Below are 20,311 nucleotides of genomic sequence, written 5' to 3'. Positions count from 1 at the left end.
GTCCAGTTTTACTGCAGTTACATAGACATTTTGGAAAACTTTATTTACTGCAGAAAACTCTAGCTATTTATTTTTCTAAGTTTTCATTTAACTTTATAAAACATGCTGCTAAGTGTGGGAGCTGTTAAATAAACATATGCTTTTACTGCATTTGGTTGCAGTTAAGTGTTGGAGTTTGTATTGTTCAAAATTTTGACACCAATATTTTCACTTTAACTGCAAATTAATGTCATCTTCAAATATTGGTCATCGGCCCCCTCGCCTACTAATAATCGGTATTGGCCCCAAAAAATCCATATCAGTCTTTCTCTATAAAAAATATCCGTTTATTTAATGATAGTATATATATATATTTTTTTTTTCAATTTAACATATTTATTCTTCAGTATTTAAACTTGCAGTGCTGTGTTCATGTCCAGCATGGAAAATCGCCTACTCTTCCACTCCTTCAAAGTCACAAGGATGCAGTTTGGTGCCTAAACTTGGTACCTTTTGATTTTACGTGAATCGGTACCTGGTACTTTTGACAGAATTTGGTCAGTACCTAATTTGGTACCCATTCCTTATAAGCATAAACACAAGAAATCACTGGCTTAATTTTCCTTTTCAGTAAGTTTTTGTAAAAGACTTTTGGGTACATAAAATGACGCTTTCTAAAAGCACTGTTCACTGCAAAAAAAAATCTTATCCAGTGTTTTTGTCTTATTTTAAGTAGAAAATGTCTTTTTAGACTTAAAATGAGCCACATTCACCTGAACTTTCCAGAAAAATGTCTTGTTTCAAGAAAAAAAAATGTTCAAAAATTTGCTTGAAACTAGAATAATGCTTCATGACAAGTAACTTTTCTCTTGTATCTCTCATGTTTTTAAATAACTTGAAACAAGACATTTTTCTAAACTGGTCACAAAATCATATTAAGTCTAAAAAGATACTTTCTACTGAAATCAAGAAAAAAACACAAGAAAAGATTTTGTTTTTTTACAGTGTAGTTATCTAAACACTGCATTCAGAAAGAAAATCATGTGGTTTACAGACAGATAAGGCAGAGCACAGGTAGGAAACACAGACTCAAACCCTGAGTCCCCTTGTGGTTGTGTTTTTCCAGGCCAGACCTGATCGACATGGAGGTGGTGTCACGGCAGAGTAACCGGGAGAACCTCGAGCAGGCCTTTGAGATCGCCGAGTCGTTAGGGGTGACCAGACTTCTGGACGCTGAGGGTGAGACAAATGATCTGAGGAGGAGAAGAAGAAACGGAGCAGATTTCTGTCTGCCTGCTCAGGGGAATCCAGGGGCTGCTGATCAGATTTGAGTAATAGAGTTTGGTAGACGCAGCTTGGTGCTCAGGGATTCCTCTCAGAAAGACCAGACTGTGGAAAAAGGAAATAACTTCTGCATGTGCTGGTATTTCTGTCTTGTTTTGATCCAGCGTCAACATCAGGACTTATCTACCAGGGCTAACACAAGCTGACTCATGAATACTTTATTGATACTTAACTCTGGTTGGCTCAGTTTTTCTTCTCATAATCTTCTATATCTGGTCATTTTTATACAGAAATACACTAAACTATACTCATTACAGACCAGCTATCACAGAGAAAGTCATGGTTATGCCAAAGTCTATAAAATCCTCTTAGTTTAGTATTTGAAGTGGATATGAATTAGCTGCTACTCTATAACTCTACTCTAACTAAGTACTACTGTATGTGTTTCTTTTGTTTCAATTTGATTGTTTTTTGTGTCTTACATCAGTGTTAATTAACTATGACAAAAAAAATTAATCAACAAACCTTTTCATGGACGAAAAATAAATAAAAAACCTAATAAAAAGTAGACATGATAACGAAGACTGTGATGAAATACAACGGACAAGAAAAAAAATGTTTGGGTAGGACGAAGGCCTGGAGTATCTCTGGGTTAAAATCTATCACAGAAGCTGATAATGCGATCCAAGTCATTTTTTATCAAAACAAGCTGTGGACTGAAAAAGCAACTCTAGATGGAAAGGATGAAACAGGTTAGGCAAGATGTATAAGATAATATAACACTGAGCCTGCCTGTAAACCATTGTCCAAGTTTATGTATCGCTTTAAACATAATACTAAAATATCTCATAACAGTGTTATAACATCCGTGTGGATGCTGCAGGATGACGCCGATTTGTAATTCAGCCCTTTATTAAACGGTCACTGTCGCCCCTGACTGGGTCAACCAACAACATCAAGAGAAAAAAGAGCAAAATTGAAAATGAACCGCTCATAAAAGTCTAACCCGTGAAGTCTCCTTCCTTTCTCAGCTAAAATGTTAATATTTGGGCTACTAAAACTATACTAAGACTAAAAGACTAAGACTCAAACTAATGGTTTAGAATCAACTAAAACTATACTAAGACTAAAAGACTTAAGACTACAATCAGACTAAAACTCATGGTCTTAAGTGGACTAAACTAGACTAAGAATAAAATATTTAGGACTAGACTAAGACAATAACTGTCCTGGTAATATTTAGTTGACTAAAATTAGACCAAGACTAAAAGACTTAGGACTAAACTAAGACTAAAACTCTCATGGTCTTTAGCTGACTTAAACTAAACTTAGACTAAATGACTTAAACCTAAACTAAGACTTAAACTCTCATGGTAATTAGTGAACTAAAAGTAGACTACGACTCAAAGACTTAAGACTAGACTAAGACTAATGCCATGTTTCCACCAAGCAGTCCGGTTCGGTTCAGTACGGTTTGGTACAGTTAAGCCTGATCCCGTTTGTGTTTCCACAGCAAACTGTGCCCTCTCGTGGTAGGCGCGTGTAAGCTGGATGCTGAAAGCCGCAGCTGATAAATGATAGCTTGATGCTGTAGCAGCGTGACACAGTTTACCCCTCTAATAAATCCAACAAAGAAGAAAAACGCGACACAGTAAACAAAGAGCATGGATGGAAGACATGCAGCATTTCGTCCTCTCTGTGATTGGCATGTAGCTCTTTGATAGAAAGTGCAATCAAGCTTTGTTTCAGAGAAGTCTGTGTGTTGCCACGAGAAAATGCAGCAGCTGTCGCGGCGTAAGTGACGATTCTTTTGACCAATCGACGGTCTGCAGTGTTGTTGCTCCACCTTCAGAGAGCGGATCGGTTCAGTCTGGCACCCATAAGGAAGGGTTCCAAAAAGTGGGACGGCTCATATCGGTTATTTAGGGATCTGTCCCGCCATCAGTCAGTGGAAACGCAACAAAATGTGCGCCGAACTGAGACAATCCAAACTGGTCTGCTTGGTGGAAACACAGCTTAAAACTCATGGACTTAAGTCCACTAAAACTAGACTAAGACTTAAAGACTTAAGACTAGACTAAGACTAAAACTCTCATGGTAATTATTGGACTAAAACTAGACTAAGAATGAAAGACTTAAGACTAGGCCAAGACTAAAACTCACATGGTCTTAAGTCGACTAAACTAGACTAAGACCAAAAGGTTCCAGATGAGTAAGACATGACAAGAAGTAAATAGTGTGTCATTCTAAAGAATAAGAATTTGCTGTCAAAATCTTCTCTTTCTTGCATGTTTTCATTTGTTTTTTTTCTATTTCTTTTAACTTTTCTTCTTTTTCCCTCCAGATGTTGATGTTCCATCTCCAGATGAAAAGTCCGTCATCACCTACGTCTCCTCCATCTACGATGCCTTTCCCAAAATCCCTGAAGGAGGAGAGGGCATCTCTGCAAACGTAAGACAAACTCTTCTCTATTTTCCTGCACTGGGAAACGACTTCAACTGGTTTTATTCACCCTGCTCTCACTTTCCAGTACAATTTCTCACGCTGCTGCTCCTGAACCTCATTTGCAGGGTGGTTTCATATCATGCATGAACTGCAGTTTGTAATATGCTACGCTACGTTAGCTTTACTTTTGATAGATCCTGTGAACTTCTCAAACACGTCTTAATGTTTGTGTTTCAGTCATGTTCGTTTTTCACGCCGTCCTCAGCAGAAATGTTATTTCCATTATGTTTGCTCGTCAACTAAGCGACTTCATGAGTAATGACCTGCAGCTCTCAAATAATGATGCAATTAATTATACGGCGCTGCAGTCGTTTACTATGAACCACTTTGAGTAGAGGTCTGTGAGTTGGGGATGTATGACTCGCCGCTGAGGAATTACTCTCACTTCTACATCTTTCTCTCCTCCTTCGTTATCAGGAGGTGGACCAGCGCTGGGCAGAGTACCAGTCCAGGTTCTCCTCTCTGCTCCAGTGGAGCCGCCAGCATACGGCCCTCATGGCCAACAAGAATTTCCCACAAAACCCTGTGGAACTCAAGGTGAGGACGCAACATCTTAGCTCCTGAAACACTTCCCTCCAAACCTTATTAGAATCAGTGACATGAAGATAAAATTACCCTGCTGTCATAATCGAATTTACAGCGTGAATACATGCTTATTGGCAGATACATTGGGTTGTGACAGGAATCAAATTCCTTTTTATTATGATAGCTTTTGCCATTCAATCCCATCAAGCATGCAGACAGAGAGGAAAGAAGCTGACGTGTGATTTCTGTAAAACTCTGAGAAGGCAAATTATGGCAGAGACTTTAATAAAACAGACGACAGACAGAGGAGGGTGGGTGAAGGATTCAGAATAAAATGAATTAATTTGCAGAACAAAGGCGTGACATTTAAAAGAAGAGGAAAGTAATGTGAAAAGAAATGAGAGTGGAACAGTGTCTGACGGGATGTCTGAGGGGAGGGAGGAGATATGACTGAGAAAATCCAATAATCTGTTTCTCTCTCCTCCTACAGGCACTTTACAATGAATACGTCCATTTCAAAGAGACGGAGATCCCCACAAAAGAGATGGAGAAAGGTCACATCGAACACCTCTACAAGCTGCTGGAGGTAAGAAGACGAAACGGTGGAAGGATTTAGAAAACAGAGCAGAGCAGGGAGCAGGGGCGGAGGGAAAAGTGACCATCGTTGGCACCACGTGCAGAACTCGCTGTGCACCACGGGGTTCAGCTCAGGGGCATCAGGAGCGTGTGAATGAGAAATCCAGACTGGAGTTATACATCTGTCACCTGAAGCTAAGTTTGCTGTTATCAATGCAACAGATTGTTTGATTGTTCACCGACACATGATCAGTTTTGATAGCTCCTGTTTTATCCTCGCTCAGCTGATGCTAACAGAGCTTCAGTCAGAGGGGCTCTTATTTTAGAAAACAGTTTCACTGATTGTCCTCCAGCCCAAAGTGTTTTTATCTTTAAAAAATTGACTTTTCTTTTGTTTGGTTTGAAGGATTTTGTTTACCAGATTTTTTTTCTTCACAATTTCAATTTTGAGTCTTTCACGGTTCAGCTTTTTATTGTATTTGAGCAGTAGCCTCTAATTTTCCCCCCTAAGTACAGCTCTGCTGAGTTGAGATCATTTTCGTCAAGATACACTGCAAAAACTTTTATTTCAAGCATAAATGCAACAATGATAATTTATTTTTTTGGGTTGTTTTCTGTTTTTTTTTTTTCCTTTTTCTTTTTTTTATAGTGGGGAAGCACAAATAAAGTGTGATATAGCATGTTGGCCTGCAGCCCTTTTTAATTTTTGCACTTTGTGACTTGTAAATAATATTTTGTGAAGGAAGTACGGTGGCCGATAGGTGTCAGCTGGTTTGCAAAAGCAACAACACTAACGCAAACACCACAACACAACGGAAGTACAGCCACAATGGAAGTTAGAGGACAGTTTTCTTAACAGACGCAGAAAAGTTGTGAAAGTAAGTTAATGATTGTTTTCTTTTTTAACTTATTCTATGATAAATATTGCTCTAATGCTAACGTAAATAAAGAAATAAAAGTACTATGAAGGATATCACAAGGTGACATCCCAACGGCGCTATATTTATCATGGATGAAGTTAATCATTTACTTACTTTTACAACTTTTTTTGTGTCTGTTTGGATAACCAACCTCTCTTAACTTCGGTTGTAGCTGTACTTCCGTTGTGTCGTTGCTTTAGCTCTGCTGAGTTGGGATCATTTTTGTCAAGAAGCACTGCAAAAACTGAAATCTTACCCAGTGTTTTTGTTTTATTTTCAGTAGAATTCTTTTTTTAAAACTCAATATGAGCCACATTTACCTGACCAGTCCAGAAAAATGTCTTGTTTCAAGTAATGTAAAGACAAAAATGTGGTCTGAATTGCGTCTATCAATTCCCGCTCCTGTAATCACATCACTCCTGTTCTCCACAACCTCCTGCTGGCTTCAAGTTCCCTGCTGCATCCAGTCCAAAGTCCTCCTACTGACATTCACTACTACTGCTGACCCCTACAACCCACCCCGCAGTCTTCACTCCTTAGATAGTAACCTACTTTCCCCACCGCAAAGGACCAAGCACCGGACCTGAGGTGACAGAGCTTTCACCAATACCGCTCCTTGTCTCTGGAACTCCTTTTACCCAAACACATCCTGGACTGCTCTGATTACTACAATTAAACCTCAGACTCAAAATCCATTTTTCTAGAACTGGTACGTTAGGAGTGCTAAAATCTGCTGTTTCTCGAGTGTCCACATGAGGCTGGCTCCAGAAGTAGCGAAAGTCACATACACATCAAGCCAAAATAAGCTATTTTCAAATCAGAAATTAACCAATTTACAGCCTGGTTCAAAAAACGTCTCCAGTCTGAGTCGCTGATTTTACTATCAGCACCAACTGTACAGGGGTGATTTTTTTTTTAAACTCGGCTGTTCAGAGGATATTAAGATCGTGAACTTGCCCGATCAGAGGCACAGCTCAGGGTCATGTGACCGACTGATTATAATTTTTCTGGACTGATCAGTTGAATGTGGCTCATATCAAGTATAACGAGACCATTTTTACTTGAAATAAGAGAAAAACACTTGATAAGATTTCTTTTTTTTTTTTGTAGTGTATTTTTTCCCTAATATTTGATAGAAAAAAAACTTAAGTCAAGAAAAATGCGAGTAAAAAGCAGAGGGTGGTTTGACACATCCTTGGTCCCAGTTTTCCAAAATTAACTCCGCCATAAATCTGTTTAGATGTGTTTCCCTCCTGGTGTTTTTACAGTTTGTGTTTGCAGTGATGCATGATGGGATGTTAAGTATCCACTCAATGTGTGTGTGCAGGTGTGGATAGAGTTCGGTCGCATTAAGCTTCCTCAGGGCCTTCATCCCAACGACCTGGAGGAGGAGTGGGGGAAACTCATCCTGGAGATGCTGGAGAGAGAAAAGGCTCTGCGGCCGGCTGTGGAAAGGTACAGACGAAGTTCTCATCTCTCTTCTTTACTCAGTGGATCTTCAGAGACCCTTCCTTCTTACCTCTATTTTTGTGTGTTTTCAGGTTAGAACTGCTGCTTCAGAGAGCAAACAAGATCCAGAACATGGCTCTGGACTGCGAGGAGAAGCTCACCCTTGCAAAGAACACACTTCAGGCTGTGAGTATCAGCAGCTCATTCAGCACGTACCGAGACCTGGGGTGAACTTGGTTGTTTATAACGTGTTAATGTGCGCAAGCTGTAAGATAAAATGCACCTTAGGGGCTCTTAATATTTCCTCATCACTTTGCTTCTTTCTGCAAAAACTCTTTCTTTGTTGCAGTGTTGCACAAACCTCAAAATGGGATAAACCTCCACATTTGGCTTTCCACAGAGTTACTGTAGTGTTATCCTTCCTTCCTGCTGTGTTTGCTGTATTGTTTACTTCATATAAACCGAGGAAACATTCAACTTAGAGCCTAAAACACATCAGCTAATTTAGCAAACAATCCAAAGTCTCATTGGACCTCTGCTGGTGTGCAGGACATGTCTCGGATGGAGAGCGGCGAGGCGGTGCAGTGTGAGCGAGAGCTGGCCTGTTACCTGCAGGACTGCGAGTCTCTCATCAGACAACTCAACCAGGAGCTCAAAGTCCTCCGAGACGAGAAATACTACCAGGTGGAGCAGCTGGCGTTCAGGTGAGTCTGGAGCCGCGGTGTTACTGATGCTGACAGTCAGTGTAATATAAGCAATTAGAGCGATCACAGTCGGCTCGTTATGTTTGACTGAAGGTCAACACGCTGCATTGTGTTCTGCTTTTAATCATCTTTAACTGTCTGCAGCAGTTAAACCAGACTGTCTTTAATTCAGCGCTTTAAGTGTGCAAAGATGCTTTGATGCATCAGAAATGATGAAAGAGAATCCTCACTTTGTTGCTCATCAGTATGCAGATCAAAGAATTCAGACTGAACAAAATAACCACTCTGAGAAACTCACACAGAAAAAGATTCATACTAGTTTGAGTTAATTTTCTATAAGTTCATAACTTCAGCTCGAGAAAGAGATGTAGCTGATGCATTAAAGCTTCATCACAGATCTTAAGAGGGATTCGGCTTAGATTCACTTTATCCAAAGACTGCTGCAGAGATAAATAGGCCAGCACAGAGGCTGGCATTGCCCTGGTTCCCTAAACAAAAGGCTTGTGGGACTCTATCATTGGATTTGGGTGGATTGCTTTGCTGCAAATAAGTTTTTTGAAGCTTTCACATTTTGTTCAGCAAGGTAACCTTTACAGAGGAACAACACATTTTTATTTTTAAGCATCTTTAAGTCTTTGAAAAGAGCTCTATAAATAAAATGCATTATTATTATTACTATTATTATTATTATTTAAAATTTTATTTATTTAAAATTTTATATATTTATTTATTTGTTATTATTATTATTATTATTATTATTATTATTATTATTATTATTATTATTATTATTATCATTATTATAATTATTATTATTATTATTATTATTATTATTATAATTATAATTATTATTATTATTATTTAGCTTAAATGCAACAATAATAATTCTTTTTTGGGGGATTGTTTCCTGTTGTGTTTTTTTTTTTTTCCTTTTTCTAAGGGAGGGGGGGCACAAATAAAGTGTTATACGCCATGTTGACCTGCAGCTCTTTTTAATTTTTGAACTTTGTGATTCGAAATAATATTTTGTGAAGGAAGTACGGTGGCCGATAGGTGTCAGCTGATTTGCAAAAGCAACAACACTAATGCTGGCAACAGCGCAAATGCAAAAGCCACAACACAATGGAAGTACAGCAACACTGGAAGTTAGGGAACAGTTTTCCTAACAGACACAGAAAAGTTGTGAAAGTAAGTTAATGATTGTTTTCTTTTTTAACTTAAGCTTTGATAAATATAGCTCTAATGCTAACGTAAATAAAGAAATATAAGTACTATGAAGGATATCACAAGGTGACACCCCTAGGAAGCTGTATTTATCATGGATCTTTGGATAAGTGACCTCTTTTAACTTTTGGTTGTTGCTGCACTTCCGTTGTGTTGTCTCTTTTGCATTCATGTTTTTGCTCTTGCATTTGTGTTGTGGCTTTTGCAAATCGTTTGACATCCAAGGAGCAGAAAAAAAACAAGAACTTTTCTTCCTTCTGCTCACTTTTCATTTATATGTACAAGTTCTATTTTGTTGCATTAAATGTTTTTCTTTTGTCAGATAAAATAAATCAAATCAAGCTCAAACTGAATTAATCTAATACTTTTACCGGCTGGAAATTTGTTAATGTACACCAACTACAACAAGTCGACTACTGAAGGATGTAAAACCTTTAAAATACTTTAGGGATTAGGTGTATTCTCCCTCTCAATAGTTACGTTTTTGTCTTCTTTCTCCAGAGTGTCCTGCCTTCAGGAGGAGCTGGTCTCCCTCAGACTGCAGTGCTCCAGCGTCTACAGGAAAGGCCACTTCACCCAGGCGCTGGGCAGCACGGTGGCAGAGCACACGAGTCACAGACCCACAGACAGCGGCCTCTCGCTGGGGCAGACGCTGCTGGGAGCTGTGGGAGCCGTGGGAGCTGTGGGCGCGGCACTCCTGCGGCGACCCATGGCTCGCTCTCAGCTGGTGGCCATGTCTTCATCAGAGGATGAGGGAAGCCTGAGGTTCATCTATGAGCTGCTGGGATGGGTGGAGGAGACACAGGTTAGTCTGTGGGACACTTACACTCAGGGGAGTGGTTTAACATTATTGTTTACTGAGTGGTTGTTTTCTTCCTGTGTTTTCTTCATCAGGAGCTCCTGGAGCGAGCAGAATGGGGCGCAGACCTTCCCTCTGTAGAAAACAACCTACAAGAGCACAACAGCATACACACCGCAGTGGAGGAGCTAATGAGCAGCCTGCAGGAGGCACGCAGCTACGAGGTGAACACACATCACTTATACATGAGCTCGGAGGCATTCCTGTACAGTTTGTGGTTGTAACACAGCTTTTCTGTTTGCTCCTTCAGGCTAAAGTTACTCCAAACTTCAAGAGCAGTTACTCCGAAACCCTGGCCAAGCTGGAGCATCAATACTGCAAACTACTGGTCAGTGTGTGTTTCTGTGTGTGTGTTAGTGTGTTCATAGAAGCACATTTCTTTGTTTAACCCTTTCTTGAGTTAATCCCATTACACCGTGACGGCCCGCTAATGCTCACAGCACAATTCTGCATCTGCTCTTTTTAATCCTTTCCCCAAATTCCCTCTTTCTCCCTTTTTAATTTCTCCTGAGTATGGATTAATTCTATTTATGTTTATTTTTTTCATACACGGTACTCAAACCACATTTTCTTTGTATTTTTTCTTAATCTAAAAACATTAATTAATTCCAAATTTAACGTATAAAGGTAAGTGACAGATTTTTTAAATTCTAAGGCTGATTTTGGTTCACTTCCTGCTCTTTAAGCTTAACCCCCACCTCACAGTTCACTCTTAAATCTCTTAAAATGTGCTCACAGATTTATCTTTAAAGAGATTATGGTAATATGTACTAGAGGTTACTCAGAGGTCGGGTTTCATTTCTGCATAATCAGTTTTATCATGAATAATGAGTTAATTCCCCCTGATAGAATAAGATAAACCCAGTGAGAGATGCATCGACTGGGATTGTGTCTTTGAGGAGGAATAGATGTTATAATTATTTATTTAAAGGGAAAATTTGGTTCACAAATTAAGCAAATCACAAAATAGAAAAGGCAACGCTCTTCTCTTTTAGGTTTGAGTTGTCTCTTATGTGCTTATGTTTTCACTTTCTCATTTTTTTCTTTTGTTTTTTACATTGTCTCTTTTTAATTTACATTTTCTCCTTTGTGTTTGAGTTTTCTCTTTTTTTTCTTTTTTGTTTTTTTTTTGTTGTTATTGTTCGTTTTTACCATGTCATGTTTTGCACTTCAGGGCTACCGTAGATAAATCTGTCAAAATGTTTAAATGCAGCAGAAAGACACCAGAGTAGAATAAATAAAAGAAATACTTTGAAAAAAGGAAATAAAGCAGTTAAGATATATCAAAAAGACAAGTAGTATAATATATGATTACCAGGATAAGAGCCCTGACAGGATGTGATAGGACCTTGATGCAAAACAGGCTACTTTAGATACAAGCATGTTGACAAAAGCGTCAAATTTATTGATTTAAAAAGATTTATGCAGGCAGATTTTTAGAAATAGTCACAAGAAGGAATGTCCTGATCCGATACACTGATCGGTTTCGGCTACCAATATGACTATTTATGGAGGATCGGATAGCATCAGATTTCGTTTCATGATTGGGACTGATCCAGTTTTCATGTGTTTTCAGCACCGTCACGCTTTACGGCTGCTGTAACTCAAACCACATTGCAAACATGTCCGCTGTGTGGGACTACTTCTCTTTGAAAAGCAATGATAGGAAATCAGTGTCTTGCAACAAAGTAAAGTGAGAATTCCTCGAGGAGGTACCAACAGGGCTCACTTTAATACAACAAATATTATTCGTCATTTACAACAGAATCACCCAGTAGAGTGTGGGATTTATCAGAGAGAGATATCAGTATCTGCAAAATGTATCTTGAAAAAATTGGATTGGATCGGAAGTCAAAAAATCTGTATCCGGACATCCCCAGTCACAAGGATTTGACAGCAGTTGGCGTTCCACAGCAAAGGTCACAGAGTGTTTGTTTAAGCTTAAAACTGTTCAGTATAAACTTTAATTCACTTCCTGCTGTTGGTTTTCATTAAAATAAAGTTGCTTTCTTTATATTTCTTCCTTCTGTCCCTGAAAGTGTATCAGAATGAACAAATGCTGCAAACGACCAGAGAATAGAGGACTTTTTTTTTTGGTCCCCCCTGCAGCACTGATCAGCATAACGATGATGTTTGTTTGTGTGGTTGCCATAGGAACATTCGTCATGGCGCCTGCGGAGCTTGGAGAGCTTGCATGCGTTTGTGTCCCATTGCACCGAGGAGCTGATCTGGCTCAACGAGAGGGAGGAGGAGGAGATCGCCTTTGACTGGAGCGACAACAACCCCAACATGAACGCCAAGAGAGAATTATATGACGTGAGTGCACGAGGAACAAAAAAAAAAAACACTGATGGTTTATTTAATCAGGAAGAGCAAATAATCCGCCACAAATCACCGGAGTAACGCTGAGAAAGTGAAGAAAAAACAAATCCCTACATAAAAGAAAGTCCCCAAAGTCCTCACAAAGTCTGTCATTTCTTTAGATTTCTAAATAAGAAATTGTTTTACCTGCATCAAACGTTATTTTTGATCCATGATCCTTCTTTTTCTTCCTGATTTATTTACAGGAAATGAGGCTAGAACTGGACGAAAAACAAGAAGTGATGCGCTCCCTCCAGGAAACAGCCAATCGTCTGTGTCAGGAGAACCATCCCGCCAAACAGACCGTAGAGGTGATCCTTTGATTTAACTCTGTTTGACGGAATAACCTTTAAGGACGTTGGGTTTGTGCATCTATGACTTACTCGAGGGAACAGCTCAGACGAAAAGCTTTTGTTAAGATGCATCGTTCTGTGCGCTCTTTATTTTGTTATTTTGCTTGTTTGCAAAATTCAAAAGGGTAAAAGGTGAACTACGACCTTTTCCTGATCTCTGTGGAGAAACTTCCAGAAGTCAAACAGAAACACTGAATGAGAGCTTTGTTTATTGGTTCAACAATACTGACATAGGATGTGTTGTTTTTACTCATCATGTGTTTACATTTCCCTCCAAATGATGAAGATCAGCTCGTCTGTGAATGCCTGGTAGCGACTGTTAGTGGCTTGGCCTGAGCATGACTTCAATGTGACAGTGCTCTTCCTCTTCTCATTGTCTCCATCTCTGCATGTTGTCAGGCCTACAGCGCCGCCCTGCAGACTCAGTGGCAGTGGGTGAAGCAGCTGTGTGTGTGTGTGGAGCAGCACCTCAAAGACAACACTGCGTACTTCCAGGTGAGGAAACCAGCAGCTGCAGAAACATTTTGGTTTATTTCTACATGAATAAAAAATTCCTCCTTTGTCCCCAGAATTATTTAGCATAAATTCAGTAGGATACAGTGCTGTGAAAAAAAGTATTTTCCCTCTTCTTGATTTCTTATAGTTTACACATTAGTCAAGAGGTGTGTGTCTATGAGCTTGGAGCAGGGAAAGGGAACCCAGCTTCGTAGGGAGCATCTGTGAAAATCAGACATACTGTGTTCATGTAAACACCACATTGTCTGTGTTGTCCTGCTGCTTGACAAATCAGGAAGAAACTGTGGGTCTTCAGAATAAAAGTCACTAAATGATATGCATATGATTAATAGAAATCCAAAAAAAGAAAATTATTTAGATGTAAAAAAAATTAATACATGTACAAATCTATTGAGATTACCTGGGTGCCTGCAACTGCCAGTGAGTCTCCTTTTTCCTCTTTCACACTGAAATAATAGAAGTACTTTATTATGAAATTAACAGATACTTATAAAATGTAAACAGTGTTATTTCATAGTTAAAAAAAACACACATTGCATTTTAGGGTGCCTTTTTGACAACTGGCCGGGGACTACAGCTGGGAATTAGCCGTACAGGCTAAAGCTGCCTCTTTTACTGTATAGTAGATTATAGGGGACTGTACATGTAACAATAATCCAATAAACTTAAATAAACTAAACCTTGCAGTCACCCAGGAATGGAGTATCTGAGATAATGCTATTTAAATAAACCTCTTCTTGAGCTGAGAGCTGCTCTAACACTATTAACTATTATCTAAATCTATTAAACATGGATAGCATACAGTCTGGAAGCTCTGCAAACTGTTATAATTCAGATACAGACTAAGATCAGATAGGTTGCATGTCTATGACGTTAAGGCACCAGCAGACAAATACTATTGCATTTGTCATACTAAAATGAATTTTATAAAAAAGAATTGAATAAAAAAGAATTTCACATCATGAAAAAAAACTTTAATTTTAGACAAACATAACCAAAGTAAATACAAAATGCATTTTTAAAAGGTTATTTAATTTTAATTTTAATTTTTTATATATATACTTTATTGTCGTTGTTTTTATACAACAGACAACTTAGACAGTCAGGGTCATCATGAGTAAGTTAAAGGTTGTTTCGACAAGATATATCATACTGTAAAAGAAGAAAGTAAGAGAAGTCAGATAATAACGAAAATATATACATACAGCTTCGCAGTCATCAGCATTGTCCACTTTGTCTCGAGTCATGTCATAGTGTAAATTGTCTATTACATTATATATTTATTTTATTTGAATTAAAATGTCTGTTTACTTTCTGTAATGTTTTTCCATGAATATGAAGTAAAATACATGTATTTGGAAATTTATTTCGAGATTTAGGGGGTATTTAGGGTAAAAATCCGACTTACGCAATTTTTCGGTAAATGATGCGTCGTAGGAACAGAACTTGTTCGTAACTCAAACTAATGCATACACACATGAACACCTTCAAATAGCTAAAGTGAGAAAAGCAAAACACATATGGAAGTACAAACAAAAAGCAGAATGGTAGGAGTTGTGCTATGCAATGGTGCAAATCTTTAGTACTTAAGTGTCCAAGAATGATTTAAGAATCCCCATAGGTCTTATCAGTCTAGAAATTTACATGATAGGAAGATGGTAGTTTGCCACAGTGAAAGGCTTGAAACAAAACAAAACAAAACAATATTGTTACATTCTCATAAAGGTTTTCCAATTTTTCCGATACAATTCACCTCTTCAAGTCACTTGTCTTAAAAAGAAACTTAGTTGCTCCATACAGTGAATTTCTTGGTCAATTTCATCCATTCAGTGAGAGTTAGGGGTTATTCTTTCAGCCACTTTCTTGTTGTGGATTTTTTACTACTCATTCGTGATATTTGTAGTAAATATCTGTCTTGTTTTTTAAGCCCTGCTGGAAGGTTACCTAGGAATAAAACACAAAAGCTAAAGTCGAGTTCTACGCTTGTTATTGATCTGATTGCATTCATTCCTAAAATATGGGTTATTTCATTTTTAAAGGTAAAAAAATAATCCAACTCAGCTGCCTATGTGCAAATCACTGTGGGGGAATTTCCTCCCATTCTTCTGTCAGAGTTATTTTAATTCAGAAACATTTGAGTGTTTTCAGGCAAGACAGCCTATTCAAGGTCAAGCCACAGCATCTCAATTTGAATTTAGCCCAGACTTTGAATAAATCACTAAAGAATATAAGAAATCAGGAAGGAGGGGAATGCTTTTTACATAGTGGATCTGGGCTCATAGTCAAGTCTGTATGGGCAAACACATGATGCTCTCTTAACAAGCTATCTTAACATCTTCCTCATGAACTTATACGAACTGATTGACAGGAAATATATCACTTAAAGTTTCTGTGAAATCATTTTAATTTCCTTCCTCTCTTTGTCAGTTTACAAGCGACGCCCGGGACTGTGAGTCGTATCTACGCCAGCTCCAAGAAACCATCAAGAGACAGTACACCTGTGACAAGAACAGCAGGCTGGGCAAGCTGGAAGACCTGCTGCAGGACTCGATGGTATCTGTCCCTCATCGTTACTCTGAATATTCTGTTGAGCAGCAGTGAGCAGTGAGCGGGGAGCTACAGGAGCCGAAGTGTTAACATACCAGTGTCACCCTGATTGTTGTGCTCTGCCTGAAGCAGCTGCAGCACGCCGCATGACAGAGTGAAGTAATCTGTTAGAGAAAGCCTTCGCTGAATCATCCCCCCCTGTGGCACATTTGTGAGAGTGTGCCATCTTCGCACATACCTTTCACACACACTCTAACACACACTCTTACAAAGAGTTACACAAACACACACACCTCTGACTTCAAACAGATGGCAGAGTTGGTGTGTGCTGCACTCCACAGGCCAGAGCAGCGAGTGTATCTTTTTAAAATAGAGGTGTGTTCTCAAGTCACACAAAGCTGCTTTTTCACAGTTAGCATCACTGTTTAAAACAACATACTACAAAACAGTGTGTATACTCACACCTGTTCATGCGTGTGTTATTTGTTTTCCAACTAATTAACAGTTTCCATGTCCCTGTTCTCCAGAAGCTTTTACCTCAGTCTGCTTCTCAAGGACACAAACGAACACACGACAGAGCTTTTTGTTTGAATCTGACTCAAACTGATGAGGAAATATTAAATAAGCTTTTCTCACCTTCTCTTTGTCAGAGATGAGGTCTTTTTAAACCACCTTATTGTACTTTTTTTGTTTTGTTTACCTTATTTTTAATTTGATTTCTGGTTTACTGTCAGATTTCACAAGCACTTGCTATTAATGAAAACGTCACCTAGTCTGACTTCACATTTCTCTGCAGACTGATACAGGATTGTAAATGAGAGGAAATGCTTCACTGATAATCTAATTCTTCTTGTAGTGATAATCATGTTCTAATTCTGCACCTACGTTTTAATTGGCATCCGCGCCTTGCTCATTTCAAGCTTCTCATTTCCCTTGTTATGTCGCTGCTGACTGCAGCAAACATCATCTCAGCGTGAAATTCATTTCAGGGATGTAATGTATTAAGTTATTCACCCAGGCCTTCTCACACTTTGTCCTCAGCTCTTCTTTAACTTCTTTGTGTACCTCTGACTCTTAAAGTGTCTCTCTATAATGGCTCCTAGGTGCTTCTCTCAGCTGGAGTCAAGGTGGAAATTTACTGTATTTCCAACTGTCAGGTTGAGGAGCACAGCTTTAAATGTTTAATGAGGATCTGCTTCACTAATGCATTCTGCTGAGTCAGAAATTCAAAAGTCCATACAGACACAGCCAAATTTGTTGAGAATAAAAAATAAGAAATGTTTCAATCCATTGATACCTTTATCCTTTGTGTTTAACGAGTCCCTCATCGATTATTTACATTATACCGGAGCTGCAGGACCTCACGCGACTGAACTACCGCAGCTATCTTAGCTTAGCAGCTAGCTAACGTTTCCCAAGAAAACTCAAATTCAGAATTTTAAGCTTGAAGTTTTACTCAAGAATTGAACTCACTAAAGAATATTCATTACTCTATCACATGAGATTCATATTCAACACATTCAACATGGTATACCTCTCCTTATTTAGCAAAAACGATAAAAACGAAATAGCGCTAGCTTGATGCTAACGTGTATTGGAAACTGCATTCATATGCTAGCGTTTAGCATACGTCGGTTTAACTTCGGCTTCAGAGTAGTATTTCAACTTTCATCACAGAGACATATCACAATTACTCTGTAAAAAAAAAAATACTAAAATCTCCAAATGTCAAAATATTCACAGGCAAATGAAAGAAAATGTATGTGCAGGCTAATGGCTGGCTTCATAACTATGGCAAGATTCCTAGCAACTCTGAATAATGCTAAAATCACTACAAGACACTAGATAACCTACTTGAGTCAATAATAATAATAATAATAATAATAATAATAATAATAATAATAATAATATATTACAAAACTGTACATTAACCTCACATGACGTGCAGTTTTTTTTAAACTTATTTCTGTATATTTACACCCAGAAATATCCAGATCCAGTCACCTATTACATTTTTATTCACTTAAAAATTCAATTTGATGTCATTTATACAAAAAACCCTGTTAAGCTACTTTTTGTACAAAGAAATTTGACAGGAGGAATTGATAAGGGAATCAACAAAGAATAGTATCAATAGGCAGAATCGACATGGGCATTACACAATAAAATCTTATCAATACCGATATTCCCAGATGATAAAAAACTTGTTAATGACAACACATCTCTCTACAGTTTGATTGTCTCTCCAAGTTGATTTTATTTTATTTTTATCTTACTGTAAAAACAGAAAACCATTGCGATCTAGATCTCTTTTGCAAGGGAGACCTGGCAAGAGGTCAGCAGCACATGTCACCATAAATAAATGGTTTATTACAGTGATTACAATAATAATTTAAAAACAAGTGGTAAATTACAGATTAAATTGTGCCTGCCACTGCAAGTGCATTCAAGGACCATCGTAAAAGTGAAACACAGTCATTGTATTGCATCCTTGGCCCTTTTATTTGAAGCTGGGGATTAAAAATAGAGCCATAGTGTCCACAGAAAGAGTGTTTTCTCTGTCCTCGATTTGGAGTAAAGACCACTCTTCTGTAACTCTTCTTTTATCTGTGTAGTGACCTTTACTTTCTCTATATTTCAGCAGGGACAGCACAGCCGCTGTACATTGAAAGGAGAGTCCAGGCTGAATTACTACAATAAGATAATAAACTAGAGAAAGTTTTAAGAGAGAGGCACACTGCAGATTTAAACACTTGAAACAGCCCTAAAAACAATCTCTGACCTGCTAGATGAATGACTTTAAAGAGAAATGATGTGGACTTACGGCAGAGATTATTTGTATATTGACTAAAACTAGGCTATGACTCTATGAAATGTTATTGTCAGTGTCTGACCTCTGATCTGTGTCCTGCAGGAGGAGAAGGAGCAGCTGATCGAGTACAAGAGCACGGTGGCGAGCCTGGTGGGCCGAGCAAAGACGGTGGTGCAGCTCCGCCCTCGCAGCGCGGAGAGCCCTGTGGGAGCTACGACACCTATCAAAGCCATCTGTGACTACAGACAGATAGAGGTACAAGACCCACCATGCACAAAGCGTCATAAACATGCATGTCGTGCATGTCTTCTCCTTGAGATTAGTTGAAGTTAGCCCGCCTTCCTTTTCCAACCTTAGATTTCAAAGTGCGACCACTGACAATCTGTGAGTGTAAATGCAGATCCAGCTCTCTACATACCTCACCTCTCTTGTTTTGACCCTCACCACCAACTGTCTCCTCTCTGCCCTGCACTTTTCCTCCAAGCCCTTCCCACAGTCACTTTTTTTGGGCTGTTTCCTCCGTGCTGCGAGATTAATTCAGTTTTTTGTCTTTAGATTGATGAGTGTGTCAAGACAAACTCTGAGGTGGTCCCAAATGATGAACAGGCTGCTGTAGTGAACACCTCAAGTGTTTGTCTCTTTATTTAAATGACAATTACGAAAAAGTGAAATATGATGCTTAAAAGATGTTTTTCAAGCCCCAAAATAAAAAAAGACACTTTGAATTTAAAAAAAAAGTTATATGAGAAGTTAACTGAGCTTTGCATGTTTCTCTCTTTTAATATATAAGCAACACACACGCACAGGAAAAGTGAAGTGCCCCCCTCGGCCTCTCCCTCTCTGCAGTGATGTCCTCAGGGAATCTAAAGCTGATCAATTATACATCTGTCTCATCCCCTTTGCGGACTCTAGCTGAAAAAAAAACAGCACCTAGCACTCCAGCAGGGTGAACGTACCGCTGCTCCTTCTGCTGCTATTTTTAGTGGCTGTGTTGGAGTCCTCGGGGTCAGTTTGTTCACTGAAGCATACTTTATGAAAGGTGTTGTATCCAGGTGAAAAGGAAGACGCTTTAAACCAACTCTCTCATATCCTCAAAAGTAATCTTTCTCTCCTTCACTCTCCTGTGTCTCCTTCTTTCTCTCCATACCCTCATGTACCTTTATTTGCCTCTCCCTGTTCACTCCCTCCTCTTCCTCCTCCTCCTCCTCCTCTTCATCTTCTCTCCTTCCTCTCGTCTGTCGGCTGGGCTGGCAAGACAAACGTTCAGGTATAGCTGCCTATATTCTCCCTCTCTCACCTCTTACACTGCACACACCGCACTGCCCTGGTTGCTCCTCTCTTATCGGATGATTTCAGGCTTTTTAAGCTTTGATAGAAACTAAATATACTCCTCATTTTGGGGTTTAAACTTAGGAACACAACACATGCTTTACACTTTGTCAGAAATGTCATTTTAGAGAGTTTCTTATGAGAGCTAGAGTAAACAGGATTCTTTGATGGTTGTTTATGAATAAAATATGAAGCTTTGGCCTCTCTTTCCAAGCTTGACAACACCAGAAGCTTCTGGATTATTTTATGCTTTCATCTATCAGCTGGGTGTGGCTTCAGCTGCCCTTAAGCTATGACAAATCAAGCCTCCATTAGACCTAAAACCTAGATGACCTTGAACAAATCTCTTATATAGTTGCCTGTTCATAATC

General features: G+C 38.8%; 1 protein-coding gene across 1 annotated transcript in view; it reads left to right on the top strand.

Annotated features, from left to right (window-relative positions):
- Positions 1–20,311, top strand: part of macf1a (microtubule actin crosslinking factor 1a) — a 313,188-nt gene that overhangs the window by 170,098 nt on the left and 122,779 nt on the right. Inside the window, exons 8-22 of the mRNA XM_074686117.1 lie at positions 1,106–1,218; positions 3,608–3,714; positions 4,186–4,305; positions 4,784–4,879; positions 7,117–7,244; positions 7,331–7,424; positions 7,788–7,942; positions 9,665–9,968; positions 10,058–10,186; positions 10,273–10,350; positions 12,177–12,338; positions 12,590–12,694; positions 13,136–13,231; positions 15,680–15,805; positions 18,714–18,866. Coding sequence (XP_074542218.1) covers positions 1,106–1,218; positions 3,608–3,714; positions 4,186–4,305; positions 4,784–4,879; positions 7,117–7,244; positions 7,331–7,424; positions 7,788–7,942; positions 9,665–9,968; positions 10,058–10,186; positions 10,273–10,350; positions 12,177–12,338; positions 12,590–12,694; positions 13,136–13,231; positions 15,680–15,805; positions 18,714–18,866 — 1,966 coding nt within the window. The remainder of the gene's footprint in view (positions 1–1,105; positions 1,219–3,607; positions 3,715–4,185; positions 4,306–4,783; positions 4,880–7,116; positions 7,245–7,330; positions 7,425–7,787; positions 7,943–9,664; positions 9,969–10,057; positions 10,187–10,272; positions 10,351–12,176; positions 12,339–12,589; positions 12,695–13,135; positions 13,232–15,679; positions 15,806–18,713; positions 18,867–20,311) is intronic.

This window comes from Halichoeres trimaculatus, unplaced genomic scaffold (assembly GCF_033239565.1).
Source record: "Halichoeres trimaculatus isolate MK-OKI-2021-1 unplaced genomic scaffold, fHalTri1.1 fHalTri1_scaffold_14, whole genome shotgun sequence".
Classification (NCBI taxonomy): domain Eukaryota; kingdom Metazoa; phylum Chordata; class Actinopteri; order Labriformes; family Labridae; genus Halichoeres; species Halichoeres trimaculatus.
Note: the sequence above shows the minus strand (reverse complement) of the source record. Positions and strands in the feature narration are given on the sequence as shown.